A 25,852-nucleotide genomic window follows, 5' to 3' on the forward strand; every position below is an offset into this window, starting at 1 on the left:
CTGAGAACAGAATTGAGTCCTTCAGATAAAATTCTTAATGCTTCCTCCATTAGCTTTCTGCTACCACTTCTAACAGCTTTATTTGTTTATTCATCTTCCTTATAAACTTAAAGCAACAAACATTAAGTGCAAGAGTAGACTGTGCACAGAAACATTGGTCATTATGAGCAAACCACAGTGTGTGGGAAACTTCAAGAAGAAAACATTGAGCATTTCTGTTGTGTTTCAAGAGTTCATTCATACTGATACGATTTTACACTGAATTTATCTTTTCTGGTGATTGGCAGCCCTCAGTTCATCAGGCTTCCACGGAAATAGCAGCACCGAGTTTCCCAGACTGCCAGCCCAGATCTCCCTGGCCATGCAGGAACCATCTGTGCAGAGAGGTGCACATTTGTCTCCCTCAGTCTCTCAAATACTTGTTACCATTGGAGTGCAAGCCTGCTTTCTATAAGGGACAACTGTCCATCAGCAGGTAGATCAAAACTGAATTAGACAATGATTCATTTCACATGAGACACTGGATGCCAAGGTCAGGGCTGCATAGGCATAGTGCTGATGGCTAGGGAAAATGTAAAGGCTGCACAGTAACTCTAAGTACAGATCTGAGCTAATGAAGCAGCACCTAAAGGTTGCTAGGTTCATATCCAGTATATCTGTTCCTGCTGGTGAGGTGCAATTTTGGCTAATACCCTCAATGACTTACTTTTAACTCAGAATATATGGCTAATCTCCTCAGCAATCTATCTCCATTCTCATTCATTTATATTCTGTAAGTGCCTATGAACACTAAAGTACCTACAGAGAGCTCTTCCCGAGAAAACACACAGTTATTTAACATATTACCATTTCTAATCCAAACCACACAGAGCATGACTGCCTTGTCTGAATTCACATTTAGGGTCAAAGCAACAGAACCCGTAAGTCAAATATTTCACACACTTACTGTGGGCAGGAATTTGTATCAACAAGATTAGGCACACAGAAAATTATTCAGCATCCTTTGATTGTAAGACCTTGGACCTTCTCTCTCTATGGAGCACCTGCCCCTCCATTGACACCTCATCTTAGTCCACTAATGAGCGTGTGCCGCATGTCTGCCTCCACACAAAACTACAGATATTAAACAGACTTTGTACATCAACCACCTAAAAAGCCCGTTCCTTGGCTTTAGCCTATGCTTTTAGCCACAGAAATCCCCTACTCATTCGTTAGTGCTTAAGGAAAAATTGCAACCATAGCAGTATCACAGACACTTTGGTGTCCAAGAAGCCATCCATCTCCTCGGTGCAGGACTGTACTCTGCTCCTGAACCCAGCCTGTTCATTGCCCAAGGGAACACGCAACTTGCTAATTCTGATTTTCAGCCCAGGCTGTACAGTCATAGCAGACTAGTAAGGCCTAACATTTCTCTACACAAGTCTTTGGCTTATCATTGATTTGCCAAGGTGAAATTAGTAACACAACATGTTGGTAAAGTATGCTATATTCCTTCTATAGTTCCCCTTTATGCACTCCAGGTCTCCCTACAAAATGGAGATGGATTGATTTTGTATAGCATTAAAGTCTATGGATGAAAAGTGGTGTATATTTTCTTAGTAGTAACAGAGTTTTGCTATTTTCTACCATAGTTTTGCTATTTTTTTCCTAATCATTGCTAGCACAAATTCAGTCTCAGCAACACAGGCACCCCAAAAAATGCTGGTAGGTTGCACTGCTTAGCCCAGCTGTGAACTGCAGTACATGTCACAGTGTTTAAAATGATGCTGGCTTATCTCAGTGCCTTAGCAGAGGTAAATTTTCTCAGGAGAAGCCAATGCCATCCCAGCTTCACAAGCAATGGGAGTCACATCTATAGAACCAAGACCAGAATTCAATCTGAAGCCCCTTTTTTTTTCCTGTTACACCTATAAATCTATTACCAAGTACAGATCTGGATGTACTTTTCCCTAAATTTTGGTTCTTTGTAGGACTTTCTTGCTTCTATTTCTTGGCAGTACAGAACTATGGTTACACAAGTAAAGCAAATCAGTGACAAAGTTTTAAAACAATAGTGAAATCTACATTTCCTTTCATGGTCTTGTAACAATATCCTAAAGAACAACATGGTATTTTTCAAGCAAGGCTTTTTCCCCAGTGAAGTATATTGATTCAATAACGTGTACCTATTTTGACAAAATATGCATGCAGAAAAAGTGTAATACATGCACAATACATGTGCATTGTGAAATACATTTTCCAAAAAGAGTCAGTATTTCATTTTCAAAAGTCAAAATAGTTAGTATTTTTATTTGAAATTAATTTGGTTTAGAAAAGTACTTTTTTTCACTCAATTATTCTTCATTTTTTCTGAATGAAAATTTTCATGTAGCTCAGTATAACTTTAAATCTTTCTACAATTGTTCATGAATTGAAAATTCAGCTACTTACTTACATAGTCAGAACAGTGAAACCACCATGAAAACTTCATTCTCACTGTTTATCTAAAAAGCCCAAGTACAGTGGCCTTGTACTTGCCTCCATATTTACCTCTCTGAAAAATTTACACACCTGAATTAAGTAATTAAAACTTTAGAAGGGTTTTCACCATCTCAGACAGGGGAACACAATATTGCATAGAAATATAAGGTGTACTTGCATAAGCCGTGCTGGCATAAGTTAGAAACACAACATGTCCTGATTCATCTGCAGTCTGAGTCCTATTGAAAACAGACCGTACTGCCTTAAACAAGAGCAGGTTTTGGCCTGACACGCTGGAGCACAAACCAGATGGACCTGGATTTCAAACGCCTTTTTCACCGAGTACAACAGCTGTATCTAAAATTGGGGGAGTCTGCCTGGCAACAAAATGAGAGCACTTAGAAGTAGATCTTAATTAGTCAAATGAAATAAGTGCTCAAGGGCAAGATGTGTTTACAATACGAGCAGACAAAACTATGTACCATGGAATACTGACTGAACTAAATTAATTGAATGCTAAGCAGCTGGACCTCTGTTGCTAATGTTTACATAATGTGCTTATAAATAGTGTTGTTCTCTTTTTAACTTTGTAAAGCAACTCAAGTCAGAAAAAACTTTCAGGATTATGGCTCAGTTTGGGATAGCCATCTATTGTACAGCAGCTCCAGATGAGAAAGAAAGAGGAAGAAACTGAGGGGTGAAAGAGTGATTTGCATTGGACTTATAAACTCTACATAAAATGTGCTCCTGATAGCACTGCAAGCAAGTTACCTTAGTCTGGTTCATGTGAAGGTGTGGAAGTCCTTTGAGTTAGCAAAGGAGGTGAGGGACTGCAACACTGGGCTTCCAGGAGAGCTCAGGTCTCTCTCAACACACTGAGGTCTCTCATCCCGAGTCAGGCACTCCCAGCCTGTGCTGCCAGGATTGGAGTAGAAACAATTTGTGGTCTGCATTTTGTTGCTCCTGAAAATGGATTTTTTTCCCTCCTTATCAAACCAGGGGGGAAAGAAGAGTAGAAGATAAAAAGAAAAAGGGGCAGAAAAGCAAGAATACCTCACCAGAAGAGGTCAGGAGCTTTGGTTCAACTTTCTGGAGATTGAGATACAGCTGGTATCCAGTATAGGTGTCCATTCAAAAAGAGAAGAAGAAAGGGATAAGAAGAAAGCTCAAAACAGATTCAGGAAAAAGGCGTCTCAGAACAAAAGCAAGAGAAGAAGACTGGGATTTCTGACACTTGCTACTGGAAAGAAACAACTCCTCTCTTCCCAGCTCCAAACTCTCAGGGACAGTCTGGTACCAGCAGCAAGTGAACCTGGATGCAAGGCAAGGAAACTATTGGCGTTAATCTCCTCATGCATAGCCTCTGCCCTGATCGCTAGTGACTAGCCTTTAGACAAGAACACGATGGTGTTACTTCAGAACTTTGCTGGTTTCAACCCCACAGGAGAAGAGGATTCAGGCAAAGAAGGGAGAAACGTGGAAGCAGTTGAACAAACAGATCCTCAACAGTTGTAGCGACCAAAGTAACTAAAGTAACATTTTAAAACTTCATGCTTCAGAGCCACTCAAACTAGACTATGAGAAACTAGCTAAATGTATGTAGAAACTGATGTATGATGGCTGTACTTACCAGGGCTGATCTGTTAATAGCAGTTGTGCATCTGTACATGTTACATGTACAATTACTGCACAAGAAGACACCACTTAGGAGCACATACTGCACACTTGCTTTGTTAAAAAGTTAAAATGTCATTGCTGCTAATTTTGAGACAACAGGTCATCAAAATGTCTCAAGTTCAAAGTTAAATCATTGGCAGTGCTCACTAAACATTTGCATATAAGAGACCGCTGAGTTTTCAGTGACATTTTGGCCACTGAGTTACTATGGGCAGGTTGCTTATTACTACACAAAATGCGTGGGCATGAACAAGGTTTTCTAATTGCAATTTAATTTACATGAATTACACAAAGATGTGTAGAGTCAGAGGCTCTCAATATCAGGCTAAAAATCATCACTCCAGTGATGAAGTAAAAATATGAGTTGTAAAGGTGAAAGACATGAGATAGGCAAATCAGGCTGCAGTGGAACATGTCAGACCCTTAACTGCTGTATTGTCTCAGATCAAACATCTATCTCACCCATCATTTTGTCTCTGACAGTGGCCAACAGCATATATCTATGAAGCTAGAACAGACCATAGGATATATATGCTGATATTTCCCCTGTAAACTCCTCCAGTAAGTGTTCTGGACTTTGCTACCTCAAGTCAGAAATAGTTTCATTGTGTTTAATAACCTGGATAGATTTTTATTCTGTGAATATATGGTAGTTTCTGAACAAGTGTAAACTTCTGACACTCATGTCACCTTGTGCAATGAGTTCTGCAGCTTATCTGTAGGTTGTATTTCCCTTTATTTCTTTCAAACTAGCCACTAGACGTACAATTTGTTGCTTTCTTGGTCTGGAAGTGTGAGGGATTGTGAATAATCATGTCCTGTTCAACCTCACTGTGCTAACTTAGGATCTTAAAGACTTTTGTCATAACATTCCCTCAGACACCTTACCTCCAGGCTGAAGAATCGTGACTTAGCCTGACTGACTGACTCAGTCAGTCCTTCCTTCAATAGAAGCAAGACTATCCTTAATCATCTCCGTGGCCCTTCTTTGTAGCCAATTTAGTACAGCTATTTTTGGGAAAGAAAGAAAACTGCATATAATAGTCAAGAAACAGCAAAACATGAATTGGAAAGCATATGAAAATGCAAACAAAGGATTTTGCATTTGCTCTCCTTTCCTTTCCTAATAATTCCTTGGTTTGTTTTTTTATAGCTAATGAGAATGAAACTCTTGCTAGTGAACAGGAAAAAAAATTAAAATACCAGTATGCCTTACAAGAGGTACTCTTGCATATGAAAGCCATGCTAGATAAAACATATTAATGTGTATTTCTGATTGTGCACTGCATTATATTTATTTTAGGCTCCGTAGGTCCTTTGACATCACTGGCAGAATCCAGTGGAAGGAGACAAATAAACCAGTAAGGCATTTTCAGTACAAGTCTGACTGCTTATCCGGAAACCTTCAATGTTTCCATCTATTGAGACTACAGTGATACTGAGAAGTCCTGCTGTGTTAGCCATTAAAGAGATATTAAGCAAAACCAAACAATTCCTTTCCCAAAGGACTTTCAACCTTGTATCAAATCTCACTGGCAAATGAGATTTAAAAAGTTAGAGGGGCAAAAACTGATAACAAGTAACAATGAACCAATATTAAAGGTGTTTGCACAGTGAGGCAAGGTTATAATTCACTCTCTGAACTAGATTAGGATGTTGCAAGGGTGACTTTATGCTGTAATAAAGTCTAAAGAAAATAAATCTATTTTCTGCTTCTAATGGATAGGAAGTGATGTCTCCAACTGGGATGGAACAGATTGCCCCATATGTTAAAATTATTTTTATTTGAGAAAGCTTCTTAAATAACTGACAATTTGTAGTACTCCAGCAGTCTAACCAAGTTTTCATTTGGGTCAGTATTGCTTAGGCTGAATTCTGACTCATATCCCCAGCTACAATCTGCCGTCTGCCTATAGAAAATATTTCTCAATGAAAAAAAAGTCACTTATACAAACACCCACTTGAACGCAGGTGGCAGGGACCCTTTTCAAGCAATTCTATCATCACCTTAATGTTAACTAGTGACATTGCTTTCCGAAACACATCAGATCTGTGGTGCCCCATTCACATGTTAGGTTTAAGCTGAAATAGTACAATAAATCTACCACTGTATGAGCCACCTCAGTGGTGCGCAGAAGAAATGCTCTATCTTCCTGTTTGAATACAGTCATAGGAATAATAACTATGTGAAACAAGAAAAATTATATTGTAAGAATACATTCAGCAATGAAGACTAAGTTGTTAGGAAAGGGACGATCCAGTAGTGATGGAAGAGTGTTGGATTCCAGCCTCATGTCCTTACACAAGGCCAAATGATTTGGGGCACACAGAGTGGAAATATTCTTTTGAAATGCCCTATTTAGACTCAGATCCCTAAGGCAGAGACCGTGTTGCTGGGTGTTTCGGAGCTGCCTGCCCTGGAGAATCAGAAGGAAAATGGGGCTCCATTTGGACATCTCTGTGGAATCCATAATAATAGTAGAACCATGACTTTATTTGTTAAGTTAATGTAATACAGATCTTTATTTATCCCAGGGGTATTTGAGATGGTAAGTGCTGTGGTGGAAAATAAAACAGCCTGGTGACATTAACATCTAATACACCGTTAACCTCAGCTATATCACAATGTCAGCAACATTTCTAAAGTATTTTTTTCTGTGAACAGCAAGATTTATACATAACCTATTTCTTGCCATGCTTGAATCTAGTTACTTTTTAGATCTGTGGTACTTCTACCTAAGTGTTCTCACTTAAACTATCAGCTGCTGGTCTAGAAGCAAAAAAAAAAAAAAGAAAAAAAAAAAGAAGTGTTGGCACATCAAGGACTATATTATCATTTCTAGACATTATTTTCTAGGAAGCAGAAGTTTAGTATCTCGAGCTGGGCAATTAAACATATTTTAATGGTTTTTGAAGCTGGAAAAGAATCTACAAAGCAAACAAAGGCTTAAATAGATCAAATAATTTTCATGGGACCTTTATTAATTGAAAAAAAATCTTAGCAATCACTTATTATTTAGGTCAACAAAATCACACGCAGAAATCCTGGGAAAATTGTTTGATTAAGTGGGCTAGACTGGTAGGGATGTCAGCCCAGAAATCAGGCCATGTTTGCTCCAGAAATACTGAGCATAAATGTGTTCAAATCCCGACGCGCCCTCCGTATGAAGTCCAGCCATTAAACACAGTCGCTTACATTAAGCGACTCGGCGCACATCACCATCCCGAAACGCGGCTCTCCTCTAACGCATCCTGCATGGCCGTCCTGGCCAAATTCGGCAACAGGCGCAACCCCTTCGGGACCGCACCTTTCGGGCCCGGCGAGCCGGGCTGGGCCCGGGCCGAGGCCCGAAGGAGGGCGGCGGGCAGCGGCAGCGGCAGCGGCAGCGGCAGCGGCAGCGGCAGCGGGCTGGGGGCGGCGGGCAGCGCCCCGGCCCGGCTGCCGCCGCGGAGCGCGGGCGCCCCCCCGTGGCCGCTGGGCTTCACTGCGCCGCGCCGCGCCGCGCCGCGCCGCGCCGCGCCGCGCCGCGCCGCGCCGGCGGGCGGGGGGGACGCGCGGGGCCGGGGGAGCCCAGCGCCTGCCCTGTGCCCCCTCGGAGCCGCCGGTGGGTGCCTTGAGAGCGACGCTGGAGCTCGGCCAGGGGCGACTCCCACGCGGAGAAGCTGATTCTGATTTTTAGGGAACGGGCATAACTGAATTAGATCGAGCCATGTTATTAGATCAGCTAAATGTCACTAATGTCATGGTCTCATATATTTGGGGAAATAATTCCAGACTTCTGCAGTTAAAGTTGCAACCACTCTTGACAGCTATTATGAACATAAGTGAAATATTTCAGGTTCCCAATATCTGACTTCTATGAAATTTGTGTTCAGACATCACCGTACACTTGTAAGTACTGCTCTCTCTGTCACAAAAGCAGAGGCATCCCTTTAAAGCAGTGACACGGATACGTACGCAGAAGCAAAAGGATCACATGGGAAAAAAGCTGCCGAGGGAATACCTGGGCAGTACAGATAAGTTCAGTGAACAAATCAGCGTGTTAAGAGCTGGCCACTGCACAGACTAGACCCGCTTTTTCTGTTGTTGAAATAGCTTTTCTTCCATTGTAAATGTTAAAGGCATATGCTGCCAGAAATGAGGGTTTATCATGGCCTGCTAGCCAGAAGCTAGCGCTGCTCCACACTGAATGTTTCTTAATTTACATCACTACGGCTCCTCACTTGAAGGCACTATCCACTTCAAAAGGGAGAAGGAGTGATCTGTCCTCTGTTAACTCTGTTCAGAGCCAAGATTGGTTCCAGTCTTTAAACTGCAGCCAACTGTCTTCCTCTTGAGTTTGCTGGTTTGGAAGGCAAAAGGCAATGTCAATGCCTATGGAACATGAGGGCCTCCAAGCCCTGCACCTGTGAGTCATCATCAGCCATGAAAGCAATGCCTCTCACACACCTAGAACAACCTGCAAAGCACATAATGAAGGGCATCGCACAACAAAAATCATATCACACCAGGGAATGGACTGCCCAGGGAGAGTTTACACCTTGTTAGTGTCTAGCAGAGTTATTACAACGACTGTCAAGGAAATAATGATTGTACTGAGGTTCTCTCTATACAAAACCACAGGAAGATGTTCCTGCTCAATTACCCTTCTAAAAAGAGAGCTAACAAATGTGAATGCTCCTGATTGAAACACGTCCCTATCCCTTTCTCATCATTTCCCCAAGCTTTAACCAGAGTAAATTCAAGGAACAAATCAGCATATTAGAAACAGCAGTAGCTCACACTAGATCCATTTTTTGTAGTATTTGGAAGTCTTTTCTAAGTTTGTAAAGGTTAAAGACATGGCCTGCCAGCAGTGATGGCTTGTCATCAGCTGAAATCTTCCATGCAAGGTTCTTGCTTTTGGTCAATTGACTTTATAACCTTGTAGTTCTACTTTTCGTTTAGTAGGCAAAGTCATAGAAACCTTTCCAAGACTAATGAAAAGCACATTTGCCTACATTACAAAATTCCCATAATCTGTTTTTGCAAAGGTCCAGCATCACCACACACTGTACCAATAACATGGTGCAATCCTTTTGTAGGAAGTTGTGCCTGTTTTCTTTTTGAAATCTGCCCTGTGATATCCCAGGTGTTTATTTGGTACCACAGTGGTTTTAACAACTAAATCTACAATAATTCACCTTTGGGGAAGGGAATTTTATCTGCAATAAGGTGGCCAAACTACTCCCTCTTTTGTCAAGAAGGCAGAGAAACTGCAGAGAGGCTGGCAGAGGCTGCCTAAGGAGACAGCAAATAAAGTCAGGACTTGTTGAGGACTGGAGACGGCTCCTCTCTCTGCCCTGGGTCCCAGCACGCACTGGCCGAGGAATCGGCACAACCAGAGCAAAATTGGAGGGAGGGGTGTGAAAAGGGCCCCAGGTGATGATGGCACAGAACAGAAGAATCAGGTTCACTGTTTTCTTCCAAACCCTGAAGCAGAATCCAGGATTCTCACATCTAAACATTCACCTGTGACTTTGCAAAAAGTACCTGTGCAACATCTAAGTAGTGCTGCACCTTTCTTTTTTATTCTAGCCCCTAAAGACAAAGAAATAGCTGTGAGCGTTACCTCATGTAGAGGATATCTGTGTGGTACTGAGTCCAGACATAATCAATACCCTTTCAGTATGAGATGACAGTTTACCATTTCCTCTGTTTTGCTCCATCTTTTTTAAAAAGGGAAAACATTCAAGAGATATTTTTTATAATACAGATTTGCAAGAAAATGAAGGTAACACTTCCCTGACAATCTTAGTCTTGGCCTTTTAAACAGACTTAGCAGTCTTTCCCTCCTTCAGTCATTCTGTATTACACCCTACACGTGGCTCATGTTGGCCCCGCGGTTTGTGTGCAATGCCTTTAAAGCAGCTACTGAAGTCCCCCTACCAAGCAGCTACCCTGACCTTTTGCAGTGAAAAGCTTTCGGCTTCTACCTGGAAGGAATGAAAACCAGCCATGCAGAGAGCCCTGTGTGACAGCCCTGGAATGGTTCATTTCAAAAAAATTAGCATAAGTAATGGGAAGCACAGTTTTAAGCAAACAGCAGCGATCCATATTACACAGGTTAGTACGGTTTCAGGAGCAATTCAGATGATAGTTAGCAAACCATGGCACTGAGCAGTTCACAAATAAGATATGTGAATACTTAACCTTGTTCAGCCCATCACTGTGTGTTTGCATCAAAAGATAGCTGTTCGATAATTGCAGACTTTCCAAGCAGTCCCTTGAGCCTGGCAGCAAGTTGTAAGAGCTTCTCTGATGGTCACCAGGGAAACTACGGACCCGTTCTGCATATGGTCAGCCTTCCAGAGATGAGGCTATTACCAGACACTATCACAGGAAAAGACATCTCAAGACTAATTTCCCTAGCTAGAAATTGCATTACTGGTGTATATGAAAGGATGAGTTCCTAACTCTGTAGAGGCTTCTGATGCTACGGTTGGTTCAGCTAGCAAAACTACTGACAAGTTTTCTAAAGCTTTGAGTTCAAACACGTTTTTTTTTTTTTGATCTGTGTTATATGATTTAAACCTGATTAAACCTAACACCTGAAGGAAAAGTCTAAAAATAGATGAGATGATGTTCTCTCCTTTGGTAGGTATCTGGAGAAAGTAGTAAAATTAAATCAATTGCAACCAGTAAAGTAGTAAAATGCAACCAGTCTAAATATTCGTTCAAAAATGTCATAAATTGTGAGATTTTTTTCTGAAACTCAGCCACTTTTGAGTTTAATCAAAATGTTTTTGAAAACGGTAACAATAATGTTAACATTCCCAGTGGTAGATGGCAAATTAATTTTTAATTAAATGATAAATAATCAACATCACTGTTAAAAGGAAAGAGAAGAAACATGCTAGTTTTGAAGTTGATAGGAAATAGTTCTGTGATAACAGAAGATCAAAGATGGCATGGTCTAATTAAAATATAAAATACCGCATGAATATCAAAAGGATACCTACAGCTCCAACAGACGTTGTCAGGTAATAGTACAGGCACCTGAATTCTTCTAGAATCATCTTTGCCTCCGCTGGCCCCAAACTCTACTTTGTCACAGCCTGCATAGGAAATCAAATGCAAAGCTGGGAACTGAACCTGGTTTTACTGTCAGAGCTCCTCCTAGAGAGTTTAAAAGTTTCACTGCTGTTATATCAGTCTCTTGGGTAAACTGAGCAACTCAAGCCTGAATGAAAAGTAGTAGTATTAGACCTGGCTAAAAAATTGATCTTTAATCTTAAATTCTGGCCTTGTTTTCTGTCTTCTCCCTTTCCACACCTAGAAGCTTCCCCCGGGTACAGAGGAGGCTACATGGCTTGTGTATAACAGAAATGTCACACAACAGAACGCCGAATTCCTGATTAACAGCAGCTCCTTCCACTTTAACCACAACTATTTAAGTCAAGTAATAAAACAAAAAGAAAAATCAATAATCAACTTGTGCCTCCGTTTCAGATGGGTACACTACTGATGATATTGAATTTTACTGGAATGGAGGAGAGTCGGCAGTAACGGGAGTTAATAACATCGAGCTCCCACAATTTTCTATCGTTGATTACAAGATGGTATCAAAGAGAGTGGAATTTACAACAGGTAAGCACTGGCTAGTTAAAAAAGCTCCCCCCCTCTTCCCCGACCCAGAAATATTAGTGTCTAACTTCTGTTACGCATTAGTCATTTTATGATTTCTTTCGTTCAGGAGCATATCCTCGATTATCACTCAGCTTCCGGCTTAAAAGAAATATTGGATACTTCATTTTGCAGACCTATATGCCTTCCACGCTGATCACAATTCTGTCATGGGTATCTTTTTGGATCAATTATGATGCCTCTGCAGCCAGAGTTGCTCTAGGTAACTTCTTTTCAAAAGCACTGAACTACATAGATACTTGTTGCCTTTGAATACAGTAGCACCAAATCCATACAGTTGATTGCAGCAGCATTAATTGTGATCTTGCACATGCAGGGTAGGGTCTTCACTGTCAGGAAGGCAGGCAGGTGTCACCTTGCCTCCATCTGAAGTTCTTGCTCTGCAGTTAGGTTGGGATCCTGACTGACTTCCAGTTGCCATATTGGTCTTTGGATCAGGCCAAAAGTATCTTGCTTCCAAACTGAAGCGTAAAGGTCTAATTCAGGTATCTAAGGGTATCTACACTGTGCTGCATCAACATTTCATTGATGTGAAAAAGTGTCCTCTCAGGTCAGATGTGTGGCTGGAATGAATACACAAGATCCTACTGACATCAGTGGAGATAGACCAGCTTACACCACATAAGCCTGTTTTACCTATATAGTTGGTTATTTCCCATACTATGTTCCTTCCTACATCTTTCCATAAGAACCAAGGTCTTCTGCCACCATCTGCGCTGTAAGGCAGATACGCTTTTCAAATGCTAATGCCAGAAAGCCATTTTGTCCCACCTCTATTTTGTCCCACCTCTCTGTAAATTGAACTCATTACACCTGTGCCTAGAGCTATTATCTAGATGCATTAATGACCTGTGATTAAAGCAGACTAAAAAATAATAAGTTCATCCCAGTAAAACAAAACACACATACACAAAAAAGAAAGCATCATGCAGTGATGGATAACACAATGAGATGGAAATGCTTTACTTGCAAGCACCCCTTTAACAGGAAAAGCTGTTTTGGTACAAACATATATATATCACTTTCTCGTCATCAAAGACCATTACTTTATCATAAAGCTTCCCTTTCTCCTTTCAATCCTCTGTTTTCAGTCAAAAGCTAGATACTTATTCCAGTTCCCCAGAGCAATGCAAGCCACCCTATGGGGTCAAGCAGGGCTGCTGCTGTAAATAAAGTGAGAAGCATTTCCTCAGACAGAAAGAACAGTGATCAACTCTTTGCTATCCAGGTCAGCTAACACCACGTTCCCTAGCAGAGTTATTGTAAAAATTAAGGCAAGATGTACCAAGATAGCCTGGGCTTTTGAAGGCTATTTCGTTCACCCTCCGTTGCAGGGAAAGCCAAGGAAGGTGCTATCAGCAAGCCTGCAAGGATATCTTCCTTTCCAGTCCTGCAAAATGCATTCCCTTGGCTGTTAAGAATCTGATCACATAATTAAGCCATCTGCGTAAGAAGTGAATAGTAGCTGGGCAATGCTGCCATGATGCCTTTCACGCTCAAATCTCCTTCCCTGCCCTGTTAGTCAATGTCTTTTTCTTCCTTTTGCAGGAATCACAACTGTGCTGACCATGACCACCATCAGCACCCACCTCAGGGAGACCTTGCCAAAGATTCCCTACGTCAAGGCAATAGATATTTACCTGATGGGATGCTTTGTGTTTGTGTTCCTGGCCTTGCTGGAATATGCCTTTGTAAACTACATATTCTTTGGGAAAGGACCCCAACGTCAAAAAAAGGCAGCAGGCAGGGCAGGACATGCTACAGGGAAGAAGAGCAGACTGGAAACAAATAGAGTCCAGGTAAAATGTTCAAGCTAACTTTTCAAACATTATTTCTGCTGTGACAATGTTGATGTATATGATGATAGAGATAAATGCAGTTTGAACACATATGCAAAAGCATTTAAGATTGTCTAGAGAAAAATCATATTTTGAGGAGATTACAGCAACATATGGTTTGTTCCGTCTTCAACTGAAAACAGAGTAAGAAACTACAGAAAATGGAAATGAATATTCAGAACAAGCATTTCTTTGCAGCACAGAAGAAATACAAGGGGTACAAGAAAGTTAAATATTTACAATTTCAGCTGTATATTTCTTTGCTATAGAAGGTGGTATAGAAGAAATGTTTATTATATAGTTCCTCTTTACACACAGAAACTTCACAAAAAATAGAAAGCAAAGACAGACAGTGTTGCTTCAGTGAGTCTTGAATGAAGCCCGCACTACTGAGCTTCCAGGAATGCAAGGAAGATGCTGCTAAGTTGTAACAGCTTTCACAGATGTCAGGATTTTTCCCTCAGGCTAAATTCAAGCAGACCACAGCTACCCCCTCTTAAAAAACAAGTCAGACAAACTCCAGGAAGTAATACTATGGACATTTTTTTAACAGGGAAAAGTTCAATTAGGCAGTACATCACTGAGCACTTGCAAACTTCTATAAACCTATTTCGTTTTTTCCCAGTTTTTCAGAAATAAACACTTCCCTCAGGTGTATTTGGCCCAGTCTGATTCAGAGGAAAATACATATCTTAATGAGCCAAAATGTTTCTTCTGTTCTCTGCTTTTCTTACAATATATTACATCCAAGTATTAATGAGATCTTACCCAGGCTGTCCTATAAACTTCTGTACTGTTGTGGCCTGAGGTGATAACTTTTGGACAAAACTATATTTGAGCCCTCTGTTCAGACTGAAGAATGAGACTGACACATAAAACTCTAACAGGTAAGACTAGCTTGATGGATGGTGGCAATTTCACATGCATGTCAGGAAGTGCATTTCAGAAACTCTGTGATACTTTATTAGTTCTAGAGTTGTGTGTCTTGTGTCCCAGCAGCCACACCACTACAGCTAAGCATCATTAACAGAGTCATCATGTCCTCAGTCTCAGTGAACTCATGAGCCCATTAGAAGTCCTCACCCGCATTCGCCTCCTGTCCCAATGTGTAGGAGATGCTTTATTACAGTGGTTGCACAAATTCAGTTCAGGCTTGCAGTAGCCTCCAAGGTCCCACAAAGTGTTGTCCTCCACAGAGCAGAGGAGATAAGGCACCTTGTTACAGATTGTTGTGCGCAGACACTGTCTATCCATTTCTATGGAAGATAAGGAAGGGAAAAAAACAAACAAAACCCACAAACTCTGACCAGCCACCTCAACAGCTCCTGAGATAACCCAGCCTAGGTGAGAAGAAGCACAGCAAGGGTTCCTAATGAAGAGGGAAGCAACACTTCTCCAGAGGTCAGCCTTGGCTACATGGGCCCCAGTGCACTGAACTGAGTAAAGGATGAGAAAGTATAAAGGATAAGAGTGCAGGTAAGCTCTTTTTCCTACATATTTGGAGAGTTTGTTTAACTGAAAAAAAAGCCCTAACTCATGACCAAAAGCTTTTGTCTAAATGTAATGCTGGCAAAGATTACGCTGAGACCAGTACTCAGAATGGGATGGGAAGTATTTACAACCACACTTGAACTTTTCAGAGCACCACATGCATACACCAGCATTTTTCTGACAGAAAACGGAAGGCATACACGCTTTGTACCAGGATTTGTAAATGTTCACACTTTAGACTGCAATTCCATTCTGAGACAGAATGGTTTAAGTGAACAGACTGCTTTCTGCCTGTACAGTGCAGGTTTGTGATTTTAGATACATATATATATACACATACACATAGACACACACATGTGAGTGGATATCAATGGATTTTGTTATCCCACTGGAGATACATTGGTGAGCGACATTGTGAGCATTCATTTTACTCAGCATGGAAATGCTGATGTCCAACAGCCATATTTCTGTCTTCGGCAGGAAGAACGCACATGACCGGAGCAGGAGGACACAGTAAGGTTATGTGACCTCTAGTGAAGAGAGCTCCCAGCCCCTCTCCATCATGTTTTGAGATTTTTCACTGATATTATGACATCTCTACCAGAGCAGGGGAAAGATTTTTTGGAGCACAAAAGAAGTACAACTGTAAGTATATACAGCTATAGGATATTTTTTTCCCTTTTACTCTTGACCATACCACTTATACATACAGGGACCTATAACCAATAGAAGATATGTAACAGTGCTTCCTCTCTTTGTGCCAGGTGAAGATACTGCTCATTCCCATCTGACAAACAACTCCCATGACTAAAAGAGTTCAAATTCCTTCACCAGATAACAAAAGCATTAGACGTGAGCAACACTCAGCAAATTGACCGTGATATTAACACTGTATAGAGAAGACCAGATGGAAAATGAAAGCATACTGCTGTTCCATTTGTGGCTGTTCCTTGCTCTACAGACTGAAGAAGGTGGAAATAAAGCCTCTCCAGTTTCACAATTTATGCCATTTTAATTTTTCATATGCAAAAAAATATTAATTTGTAGTAAACAAGCTTTCTGTTTCTCTGAATAAAGCATAAAGACTGTTTATATCTCCTTGTCCATTTGTCAAAGCTAGATATATTTTATATATACATATATATAATTGTTTGTGCCAGACACATACATACCCGTTGCAGTTTCCAGTTCTTTGCTTAGGTACTTAAAACAGTGCCCTGACTAACTAACAGCACAAATAAAGTGATAAACATATTTGAAACAACTGTTTCTGGTACCGACATATAAAAATGCAACTGAATGTAAGGTTTCATTGAGTAAAATGGATTATTCTATCTGCACATGAGCAAGTTAATGGTATGCTGCGGGGAGTAGGGATTTCCATCTCTGCAATATAGTAATTCTCCAAAATTAATTCTCATCACAAGCATTTTACAATAACTGATAAAATGCACATGTACTTACGTGCTCTTCATATGATGAACCCATTGTTACAAAACTGTTTTTGAAACTAACCTACAGCACTGAAACTGTATGAAGCTGTATAAAATGGGCAGAGACAGCAACATTTTCTTTTCACCTTGAGTACGCGAAAGCTTCGGGTGTCAGGTCACTAGACATTAAAAATCAGTATTTCATAAAGACCATGATCTAAGTTAAAGATAAAATTAGAAAAGTCTTACTTTACAGGGGATGAGATAACTAACTGAATTAAAAGGTCCCAGATCAAGGAGCCAGGTCAGGATGGAAGGTACTCAGATGCTTAATAGCTAATTTCACACTAGTCAGGAAAGTTTACTCAGTATCTTTTCATGTTTGTCAACGCTGTACAAGACATGACTGTCACTGCAGCCCCAGGAGCGCCTTGGCAGTAAAGCCAGAAGGTACCCGTCCATCTGGGAAGCCCCTTGGGCTGGCTGAGGAACTTGTCTAATTCACATTCCTTCCTTGACACAGGTTGATCCCCATGGAAACATGCTTCTTAGCCCACTTGAAATACGAAATGACGTCAGCAGCTCAGACGTGTTCACAAGCCTCCGTGACCCCCGAGCCACCACGTACACATACGACAGCGCCAACCTGCAGTATAGAAGAGCCACTTCCAGCAGAGACCTCTACAGTAGGAGTGCTCTGGACAGGCACAGGCTTCATAAAAAAGGACGCTTACGAAGAAGGGCATCCCAGATCAAAGTCAAAATCCCTGATTTGACTGATGTTAACTCCATAGACAAGTGGTCCAGAATGGTCTTTCCCATCACGTTTATTCTTTTCAATGTTGTTTATTGGCTGTATTATGTCCACTGATTTATGCAATAACATTACTATAGACTAATATAATTAGACTTGTTTCTTTTCCTTCTCAATTTTGTTAACTCTGAAGAACTGCAGTAGCCATAATGTTACATGTTCAAGGTAAGATACCCAGCCATTGAATACTTCTAGATTTAAGCTTTCAAAAAAAAACCAAACCAACAAACCACCTACCCAAATCCAGCCTTACCACATTCAGATCAGAATAGTACAGATCTGCTCTTAAAGAGCATCTTCAGCAAAGGCACTATACCTTGATTTTTACAAAGAGTTTGTGCATCACTCATGACCTTTCTGTACCTGCTCTTATCTTTTAAGTGGAATAAAAATTAGTCCTACTGTGTTTCTTACTACATATTGGCAGCCCACAGCAGCATGCTTCCAAACACGACAGTAAAAGTGGTAGTTATGTCACAGTCTTTCAGCATTTAGAGTGTAGAGAAATTTGAAGAAATAACTGTTTGAAGGATTATAACTATTACATCGTGCATCATTTCAAAGTTAATAGTTATACCAGGAAGTATTTCCATAGTGTCTGTGAGAAGTGTCACTCAAGGAGAAGTCAATTCACATTTTCAAAGGGGCAGGGATCTTCTAAAGAAAGAAAGGGTAGCAGAGACAAAACCCACTGAGTTTCCAACTAAGGAATCAGCTGATTGGATCTAACTGGAATTTTGTTATTTCCACGAAGTAGCAAAGTTGAAATTGATGAGAACAATTGTGCCACCTGTAATTTTGTATTAAAAAGTAGAAAATGAACACATGTTCATTCCTGGAAGCAACCACCGAGGGATACCCCAGCCCAAGAGTGGCCACTTTTCTTGACTCCCAGGTTTCCTGTGGCTGGTAATTGCAACACATTCTCCCAAAACTTGGTAGATGTCTAGGAACAGATCTGAGGAGAGTTCTGCACACAGTTTCCTACAGATTTTCTTACTCCACTGAGGAACAGGAGATATGGCTGAGTCTTAGGGCACACTGGTGATGTTGGGTACACTGCCCCTGAGGAGCTGCCTCTCCCCACCCTGCTGCTTACCACCTGACACAAATCCAGCCAAGGAGCCGCAGGAGAAGTGCTAGCAAGGCCCATGCAACCGAGAAGCAATAGGTCAGTCATTTCCTATCTGTATCGAATCCATTTCCCTTCCCTATTGCCAGTTTTTTCCTAACAGTGTTTACACTATGTTGCCTAACATAGCATTTTATTGAAACGGAACTATTATCGGTTAAATTTTATTTTGTATTGAAAGTGCGTCATATCATCAGTCAAGATATACAAGCCAACAGAGTCTATATAGGTACCTAGGTGATTGTTATCAATGCCAGCTGGTACAGAAAGAAACATTGATCAGGACAGTAGGCAGCAATACCCACAGTTAGGACTTAGTAGGGAATACAAATGAGTGATGTGGAAAGCTTCTTCACCAGTTCCTCATTGCCTGGCAGTAAGGTCAACTGATGACCTTATCGGCAGCTGACATCATTACAACTTTTTAATCAGAACGTAATAATAAATGAAACACTCCTACATGTTAATGTTTGTCACATCCCGCAAGACCTGGACCTCCTAACAGATCAGGACCTGCTGTCCCTTCCCTTTGTTTGTGCAGCAGGCTTCTGCAGAAAGTCTGGAATGATAAATCACCAAACAAGAAAGGGAATAGGTTTAATTTACTCATTACAAAAAACATAAGGCTGCAAAACATGCATTCGACATTGCTACTCTAGGGGGGTCCTTGAGACTATCTGTTCTTCTGTGGGCTCCAAAGTCTCAGTCTCATCCCAAGTTCAATGGAGCACAAAGGTGGTCTCCTCAGCTGTCTTCTCTCTGCTACAACCTTTAACCTCCAGTCTATTAGAGAGTTGCACGATTTTACCAGATTAATCAGCCACTGGGTGCAACTTCAGGTGATTCAGGACAAATATTAATTCAGTCGAATTGCTTTTCTGAATAGGCTACAACTTGTATGCCTATCCCCACCCTAAAAGAACTCCAAGTAATTTTTCAACATTTGCACCATATTGGCAACCAAAATAAGAACTGCCACACATCATCCCACATGGGACATTTTGATTAATTTTTTTAGTCAAATTTAAACAATGTTTAGATCAAGAATATTTAAGTGGCAACTAACAATAATATTTTGGTATCATAAAATAAATAATACACAGAACATATGGAAGTCTTGCATGCTAAGCAAACTGAACTTTCCATAACTGCAAAAAATAGTCCCAGGAGGGAGACAGCAATAGGACTGTACATGCTGTCCATTCCAAACACACACCCCATTAAACGGTTTTGAATTCAATGAACTAGCACCGGACTTTACAAACAGAGAGAATAAGCCAATGAGCCAGTGAACTTGCCAGCTTTGTGGTTATACACAGAAAAAACATTCAAAGAAAGCAATACTTTCTGCAGATTTGTAGTGTAAAATACTCTGTGAAAAACAACTGTCAGTGACCCATGTTTTTGCATTACCTGATTTCCCAAAGATATTTACAGACAGACCACAAGTCAGTAATTTAACCCAGCTGTTCCAGTGGTGCGGAGACATTACAATCCCTCCTTACAGCTGCAGTGGACATTTAGGAAGAGCCAACATCCAACGCGGCATTGAAACAAGAATTTAGGTTAAAAAATAGGATCCTTTGCCTTCTATTTCAAGAGGAAAGATCAGCTTTACTGGTCTTCAGCATTTTTTCTTGTAGACTCCTAGCATCTGCATACACATAGTTTCTAGCTTATGGATCATCCAGCTACTTCATGCACAGATGTTAGGCACATGGGCTAAAAGCAGTTACATTGTACAGTTTCAAGCAAAAAGAAAAAGAGTATGGAGCGGAGGAAGGGCCATTAACAAACCAAGAGCAGTGCAAATGCAAAACTCCTTCAGACCGGCATGTTCCAAAATAGCAAGATCCACCCTCGTGCATCAGGAGTCCTTCAACACATGCCACCGATACAAGCCCCAGCCCTGCTGCCAGTTTTGAATGGCACGCGCAAAGGCCCGGCTGCGTCGAGAGCTGGAAGCCACGATCTTGCATGAAGAAACAGCTGCCAGCTCTCGGCACAAAGTTTTGCAGCAGGGGCTAATAACCCCACCATAAACAGAGGCAAGAGCCACTTACCGCAGGTTGGCAGTATCTTAGCCCAGAGCCGGCATCTCCTGCCTCCCACTGAGCTCCTATCCACACATTTAACCACTGACTCTGGTAAAGAAAACAGAATTTGGCATACAAGCTTGCAAGGCACATTGGATTTAAACTAAAACCTCTTTCAAAGCTTCAAAAGAGAATTAAAACCAAAACTTGGGAACAGGGTGTATAACCCTAACTAGCACGTTTTCCCTCTTTCCACTACTTGAAAAAAAGCAGAAGAAAACATTTCTCACTTGAGAGCAATAGCTTGGCAGCAAGCAAAAGGCAATGGTTATTAGAGGCATAGGATGGCAAAACGTGGTTATTTATGGGTTACCCATGTACATTGCCATCTGGAGCCAGGAATTAGTGAGTACTAAAGAAACACAACCTCTTCCCATCAATAGGTTGGAGTCATTTGGCTGGCTTTAAGCAATAAGGTGAATAACGCTGTAATGCTAAGCTCTGTCACTGTTGTATTTTAGTAGCTAGTTTGGCTGCCCTTAGGAACCAGACTTCAAGATCAGCATAGATAAGGTCCTCTTGCTAATTAGATTTCAGCTAAACCCCCTTACAAATTGTGCAGCTGTCTCATGCAATTTGTACTGGAACTCCTTTTTAGCTAGGTTTCCCAAGGATATGAGCTTCTACTGTCCCTGAGTGTCTATGTTTGTGTGCCTACCTGGGAGTCTTCCAACAATATTTGAATCCATTGGCAATTTCAACCAAAAGATAACAGGACAGTAAGGATCTATGAGATACTACATTCTTGCAAGTTTCAACAAAGCAGCTAGCTGAGCAGAGGACAAAGCTCATGTTAATCCACCCCTCTTCTCTGGCAGAAAGGGACTCGATGAGCTCCAACATTATTAGTCACAAAAGATAATATTTTCAATATCATAGGAAAATTTCTGACAACATTCCTGTGCTTTATGCTACCACTGAACAGCACAGAAGTTGCCATTTCGGAGTTACACGCTGGTTCACCTCGTTCACCCTTATAGAAAATGTTCCATCCCCTTGTACTGCAAGTGGAGGATTTCTTGAGATAAATCATGAGGAAAGTCATCCAGGGCTGGGGGCCATGTTCCACCAGCTGCTTCTGTTTCCCGGCACCAGTGAACCTCTGCCCCTTCTCGTGTATTCTCACATACTGTGGATGCATTGCTAACACTGCCTTGAGAGTATTAGTCAAAAAAAGGGCTGTGTTATACCTGTTACGTACAAAAATATTTTTAAATGGTTTCTGCATTCCAAAGCATAAAAAACACATCTGTGATTGTACAAGTATGTTTCTTCCGACCCCCATGGGCATCCACTCTGCAGCCCCAAAGAAGGCAGGAAATCACAGAAGAATATTGAATTTCAGCATGCAATGATACTGAAATGTATATGCACAGCGTGAAAGAATTAAGAGACAAATGAGAAATCCGGCATTTCTTAGAGGAAGACCAGGTGACTTTGGTCTACTTACTGTCTTGGAGTGCAGAGTGAACTCTAATTATGTTGTCTGCTCCTTGGCATGTTTATTTCTTAATTATTTTAGAAGTAATTTTGAGTCTTCAAGTGTTATAAAAACATCACCTCTTGTCTTCTGCTGGTGCCAGTCTAAGAAATGGTCTGGTAGTCGTTCTTTTACACTTTTATTCTTGGCAAAATCCAATTGCATTTGATTATCATTACCAATGAGGAGCTGAGATAATTACATGGCAGCAGAAGCACATCATCTCTCTAGAGATGGCCTCTGATTAATAATGTCTTTTAACTCATCACTGGCTATCTGTATCTGTTTCTGCACAGTCTCACATGAAAGTATAAAATATCAATCACTGCCAAAAATGTTGATAAAGATGGTTTCCTTTGGCAGATTATGCATTTCAGTGAGAGCATCAGTAACCTTGTTTGCATCTGTGAACATACCAGTTTCCTTGTTCCCATCTCTGAAATGTTATTTGCTGTTTTGATCTAGCTGACAACATATTACCTGATTTTTTTAGATTTTCAGAGGCAACTAACTTTGAATATTGTGTGCTGCAGCAAACAGCAGCTTTATGAAACAAAGCTGGCAAATCATCATTTCAAGAAAGAGCTGAATGAGACTTTGGCATAGGTAAAGAATTCAGGATTGGGTTTTACAAAGGCAGTTAGTAGCAGTTCTCGTCAGATCATCCAATGCTTGCTCTGGCTCCCATCTAAATCAATATCAACAGAAATATGGGAGATCCGAAACCTCTTCATTCCCAAGAAACAAAATTCCTTCTTTTACTGTAGCCATCAAAAAAAAGTTATTTAATCTATGTGATGCTAGGAATCCTCCCCCCCAGATAGTCCACCATCAAAGCAGTCCCTGTGGACCTGTAGTGGTTCCCAGTTAGAAAAATCTCCACACCTTCCAGTGCCTTTCATTACTGTATTAGCTAAATTATCTGACTAACCCGATGCTAAAAAATAGCCAGAGCCTTCTCTATGTACGACTCCCACTGGTGCTAGCACATACGAAGAGTACCTTCAAGTAAAATTCCCAGCCATAGACAACATGAAGGGTTGAACATCCAGTATATCCTCCACAAACCAGCTTAAAACACCAGGTTCTGCTCCTGTGATGACCTCTCCACAGAGCAGCCTGATGATGTGAACAACACAGGCTTGTAAAAGTCCAAAGGATGAATCTTTGTGAGATTTGCCTCCTTTTCTACATTTTGGTAGTGGTCTTTCGGTCTTTCTGGAGAGGTCCTGAAGTAAGTATACACTATAAATTTACAGAGGGAAGCATAGTATACTGCCAAATATAATGAAGGTGGATTTAAAGAAGTAAAAAACTTTATAGACTATCTTGATGCACTTATGAAAGCATTCTCCGGTACCAGAAAAGTAAAAATCCCTTTATTTCTGATACTTCATTATAAATATTAATTCATAACTCGAAGTGATAGCAAAGTGTGCATACTTCAGGACAAGGTGTTACTGGCTTTTAAAACCACCTTTCAGATAAAAGCATAATCATGTTTCAGCATGTTTGTTATCAGAAAGGCTTGCTCCAGAACTCAGAAATGTTCTACAGGCTTATATAGATCTTTTAAAAACACAGCTTCTTGACATACACAATTGCTTTGTTCCAAAAGCAGTTTTATTACAGTAGTCACTTCCATACCGACAGTTTGCTGGTCAGATCCAACTCTGATTCACTTTAGTGTGCCAGGATCAAAGCTGAAATGATTGATCAAGAAAAACATGATTTTTCTGAAATCAAGGGAAGATTTCTATGAAATGGAGAGAAGGGCAATGAATGCCAATGGAAGGCAAGTAACATTTTTATAATTCACTTTTATATTTTGTATCAAGATATGCTGCATTTTCTGATTCAAATTGCAGGTCTGTTTATGCAATGTTAATCGCTGTAGGTGCTTTTTACATGTTGAAGTGAAAACTTCATACAGTGTGTCCATTATATGTACTATTTTCATTAGGACTTTTGGTTCAAAGAGCCTACTGTACAAAATTTTGTTTCTGGTCTTAATTACACGCTTAAGAGGTCTGTAGATAGTACCTGCAAAACCACAGAGGTTTCACCAATATATTTATGATGGTTGTTTTCCTTTTTTTCTTGCCCACGTGACCGCAGGACCCAGAAGTGAGCTGCTCTGCAGGGGCAAACACTAGGAGAATACAAACACATGTCCCTGAAACAGGACAAAAGGGGGAGCATCACCTGGGAACAACTGTTACAAGTTAGCGTGGTGGGATGTGCAAACATCAAAGCCATTCGACTTACCGTAACCAGCTAATTAGAAAGAGCTCAGGCATGGAAGAACACAGAAAAATACAGATATGGGCAAAGTGAGCAGACAGGCAACAACAAAATTAAAAGTTATTTAATGTTAATGGAGTCTCTTTAAACTCCTGCACCTTTGGTCTAATTCCTATGCCTTCAGAAGATTTCCCCGATTCCTGTTAGTCACAGATTCAAGTGGCTTTGTGAGTGACGCTCCCCGTGTCACAGCCCCTGCACAGCTTTTGTTACCGGTGCAGTTCTTGTATTTTTACTCTGGTCCCAGCATACAGTTCCTCCAGGGGCTGTGATGTACACTGCAGTGCTCTGCGCTGTACGAAAACCTCTGTGTGGAAACGTAACGCCAACTTCCTTACCTAACCTCCTGTTCTTCAGCCTGGAAGGGAACATGGCCGGGCATACTTGACAGGTACGTTCCTGGCCACATGAGCTTGTTTTAGATGTTTCCATTACGCGTACGTTTTTCCTATTCACTACCTTTTCATGTCTACCTGTATTCATCGAAGTGTATGTTGAGGTTGACACCGGTATAATGGGTTTTGTGGAATCTCCAGCTTTTTGCATCAATTTGGCCTGGTACAGTCTCCACAAATGCCTTATCTGTCACAACTGGAGACCTTGCTTGCTCCAAAAGTACCTACTTCTCAGAGCAGAGACAGAACGAAACCATTTTCTGATAGATGGTACAAAGAACAGAGCAGCAAGCTCTCTTCTCCATTCTGTTTGCTCCTTTCTCTTTCCATCTAGTGGAGGCCGTTACATGCCTTACAAGGACAGTTCTTTTCTCTGTAGAAATGTAAGGTCAGGATGCAGTTTCAAATGCAATTCCATGACAACCATGTTTTAGCTGCTAGTTCTCAACTGCTTATCAACTGAATGGCCTCTCTAGCCATTCACATGGTCATTGTTATACCCCGTCAAAAACATAATTTTGATGGTTATATAAACAATACTCAGACTTTCAATGAAGTCTAACACCCATGAAAAAGCAGCTCATTGTACATTTATTACTGTCACATCATAACAGAAACTGTCTTTTTTTTTTTTAAAGCAAAAAAATCTTTGAAAAGTGATTCTTCAGCCTTTCCTGTTCAGTGCTGCAGTAAAGGACAGGACAAATACTGGATGATACTAAAGGTGAAACACCACCACATACCCTTAATGTAATTATAAATCCATTTTTACATAACTTTACTATAAAATTTAAAATGAAACTATGTGAACTTTGTCTCTACTACTAAGAAAAAGAAAAAATTTTAAATAGCATCTACATTTTTAAAAAATTGCTTTCTGTCAGCTAGATATGTGGCAGATTTTCCAATAGAAGTCTCATAGGTTGAATGTAAAAATGGAAGTTATCATTTGTGGCCTTTTATTGTTGAGAAAACACACCACTTTATTGTAAAAAATGTACTGTATTTTTGAACAAGCGATCTTTGAAAACTAAGAGGTAGCAAC

General features: G+C 40.7%; 1 protein-coding gene across 2 annotated transcripts in view; it reads left to right on the plus strand.

Moving 5' to 3' along the window:
• Positions 1 to 17,457, plus strand: part of GABRB1 (gamma-aminobutyric acid type A receptor subunit beta1) — a 145,174-nt gene extending 127,717 nt beyond the window's left edge. Inside the window, exons 6-9 of one of the 2 annotated variants that reach the window (XM_050895555.1) lie at positions 11,630 to 11,767; positions 11,874 to 12,026; positions 13,373 to 13,623; positions 17,110 to 17,457. In XM_050895555.1, coding sequence (XP_050751512.1) covers positions 11,630 to 11,767; positions 11,874 to 12,026; positions 13,373 to 13,623; positions 17,110 to 17,457 — 890 coding nt within the window. The remainder of the gene's footprint in view (positions 1 to 11,629; positions 11,768 to 11,873; positions 12,027 to 13,372; positions 13,624 to 17,109) is intronic. The other variant, XM_050895556.1, reaches the window with a different exon arrangement.
• Positions 17,458 to 25,852: the final 8,395 nt, after the last annotated feature.

The sequence above is a fragment of the Gymnogyps californianus genome, chromosome 4 (genome assembly GCF_018139145.2).
Source record: "Gymnogyps californianus isolate 813 chromosome 4, ASM1813914v2, whole genome shotgun sequence".
NCBI lineage: Eukaryota > Metazoa > Chordata > Aves > Accipitriformes > Cathartidae > Gymnogyps > Gymnogyps californianus.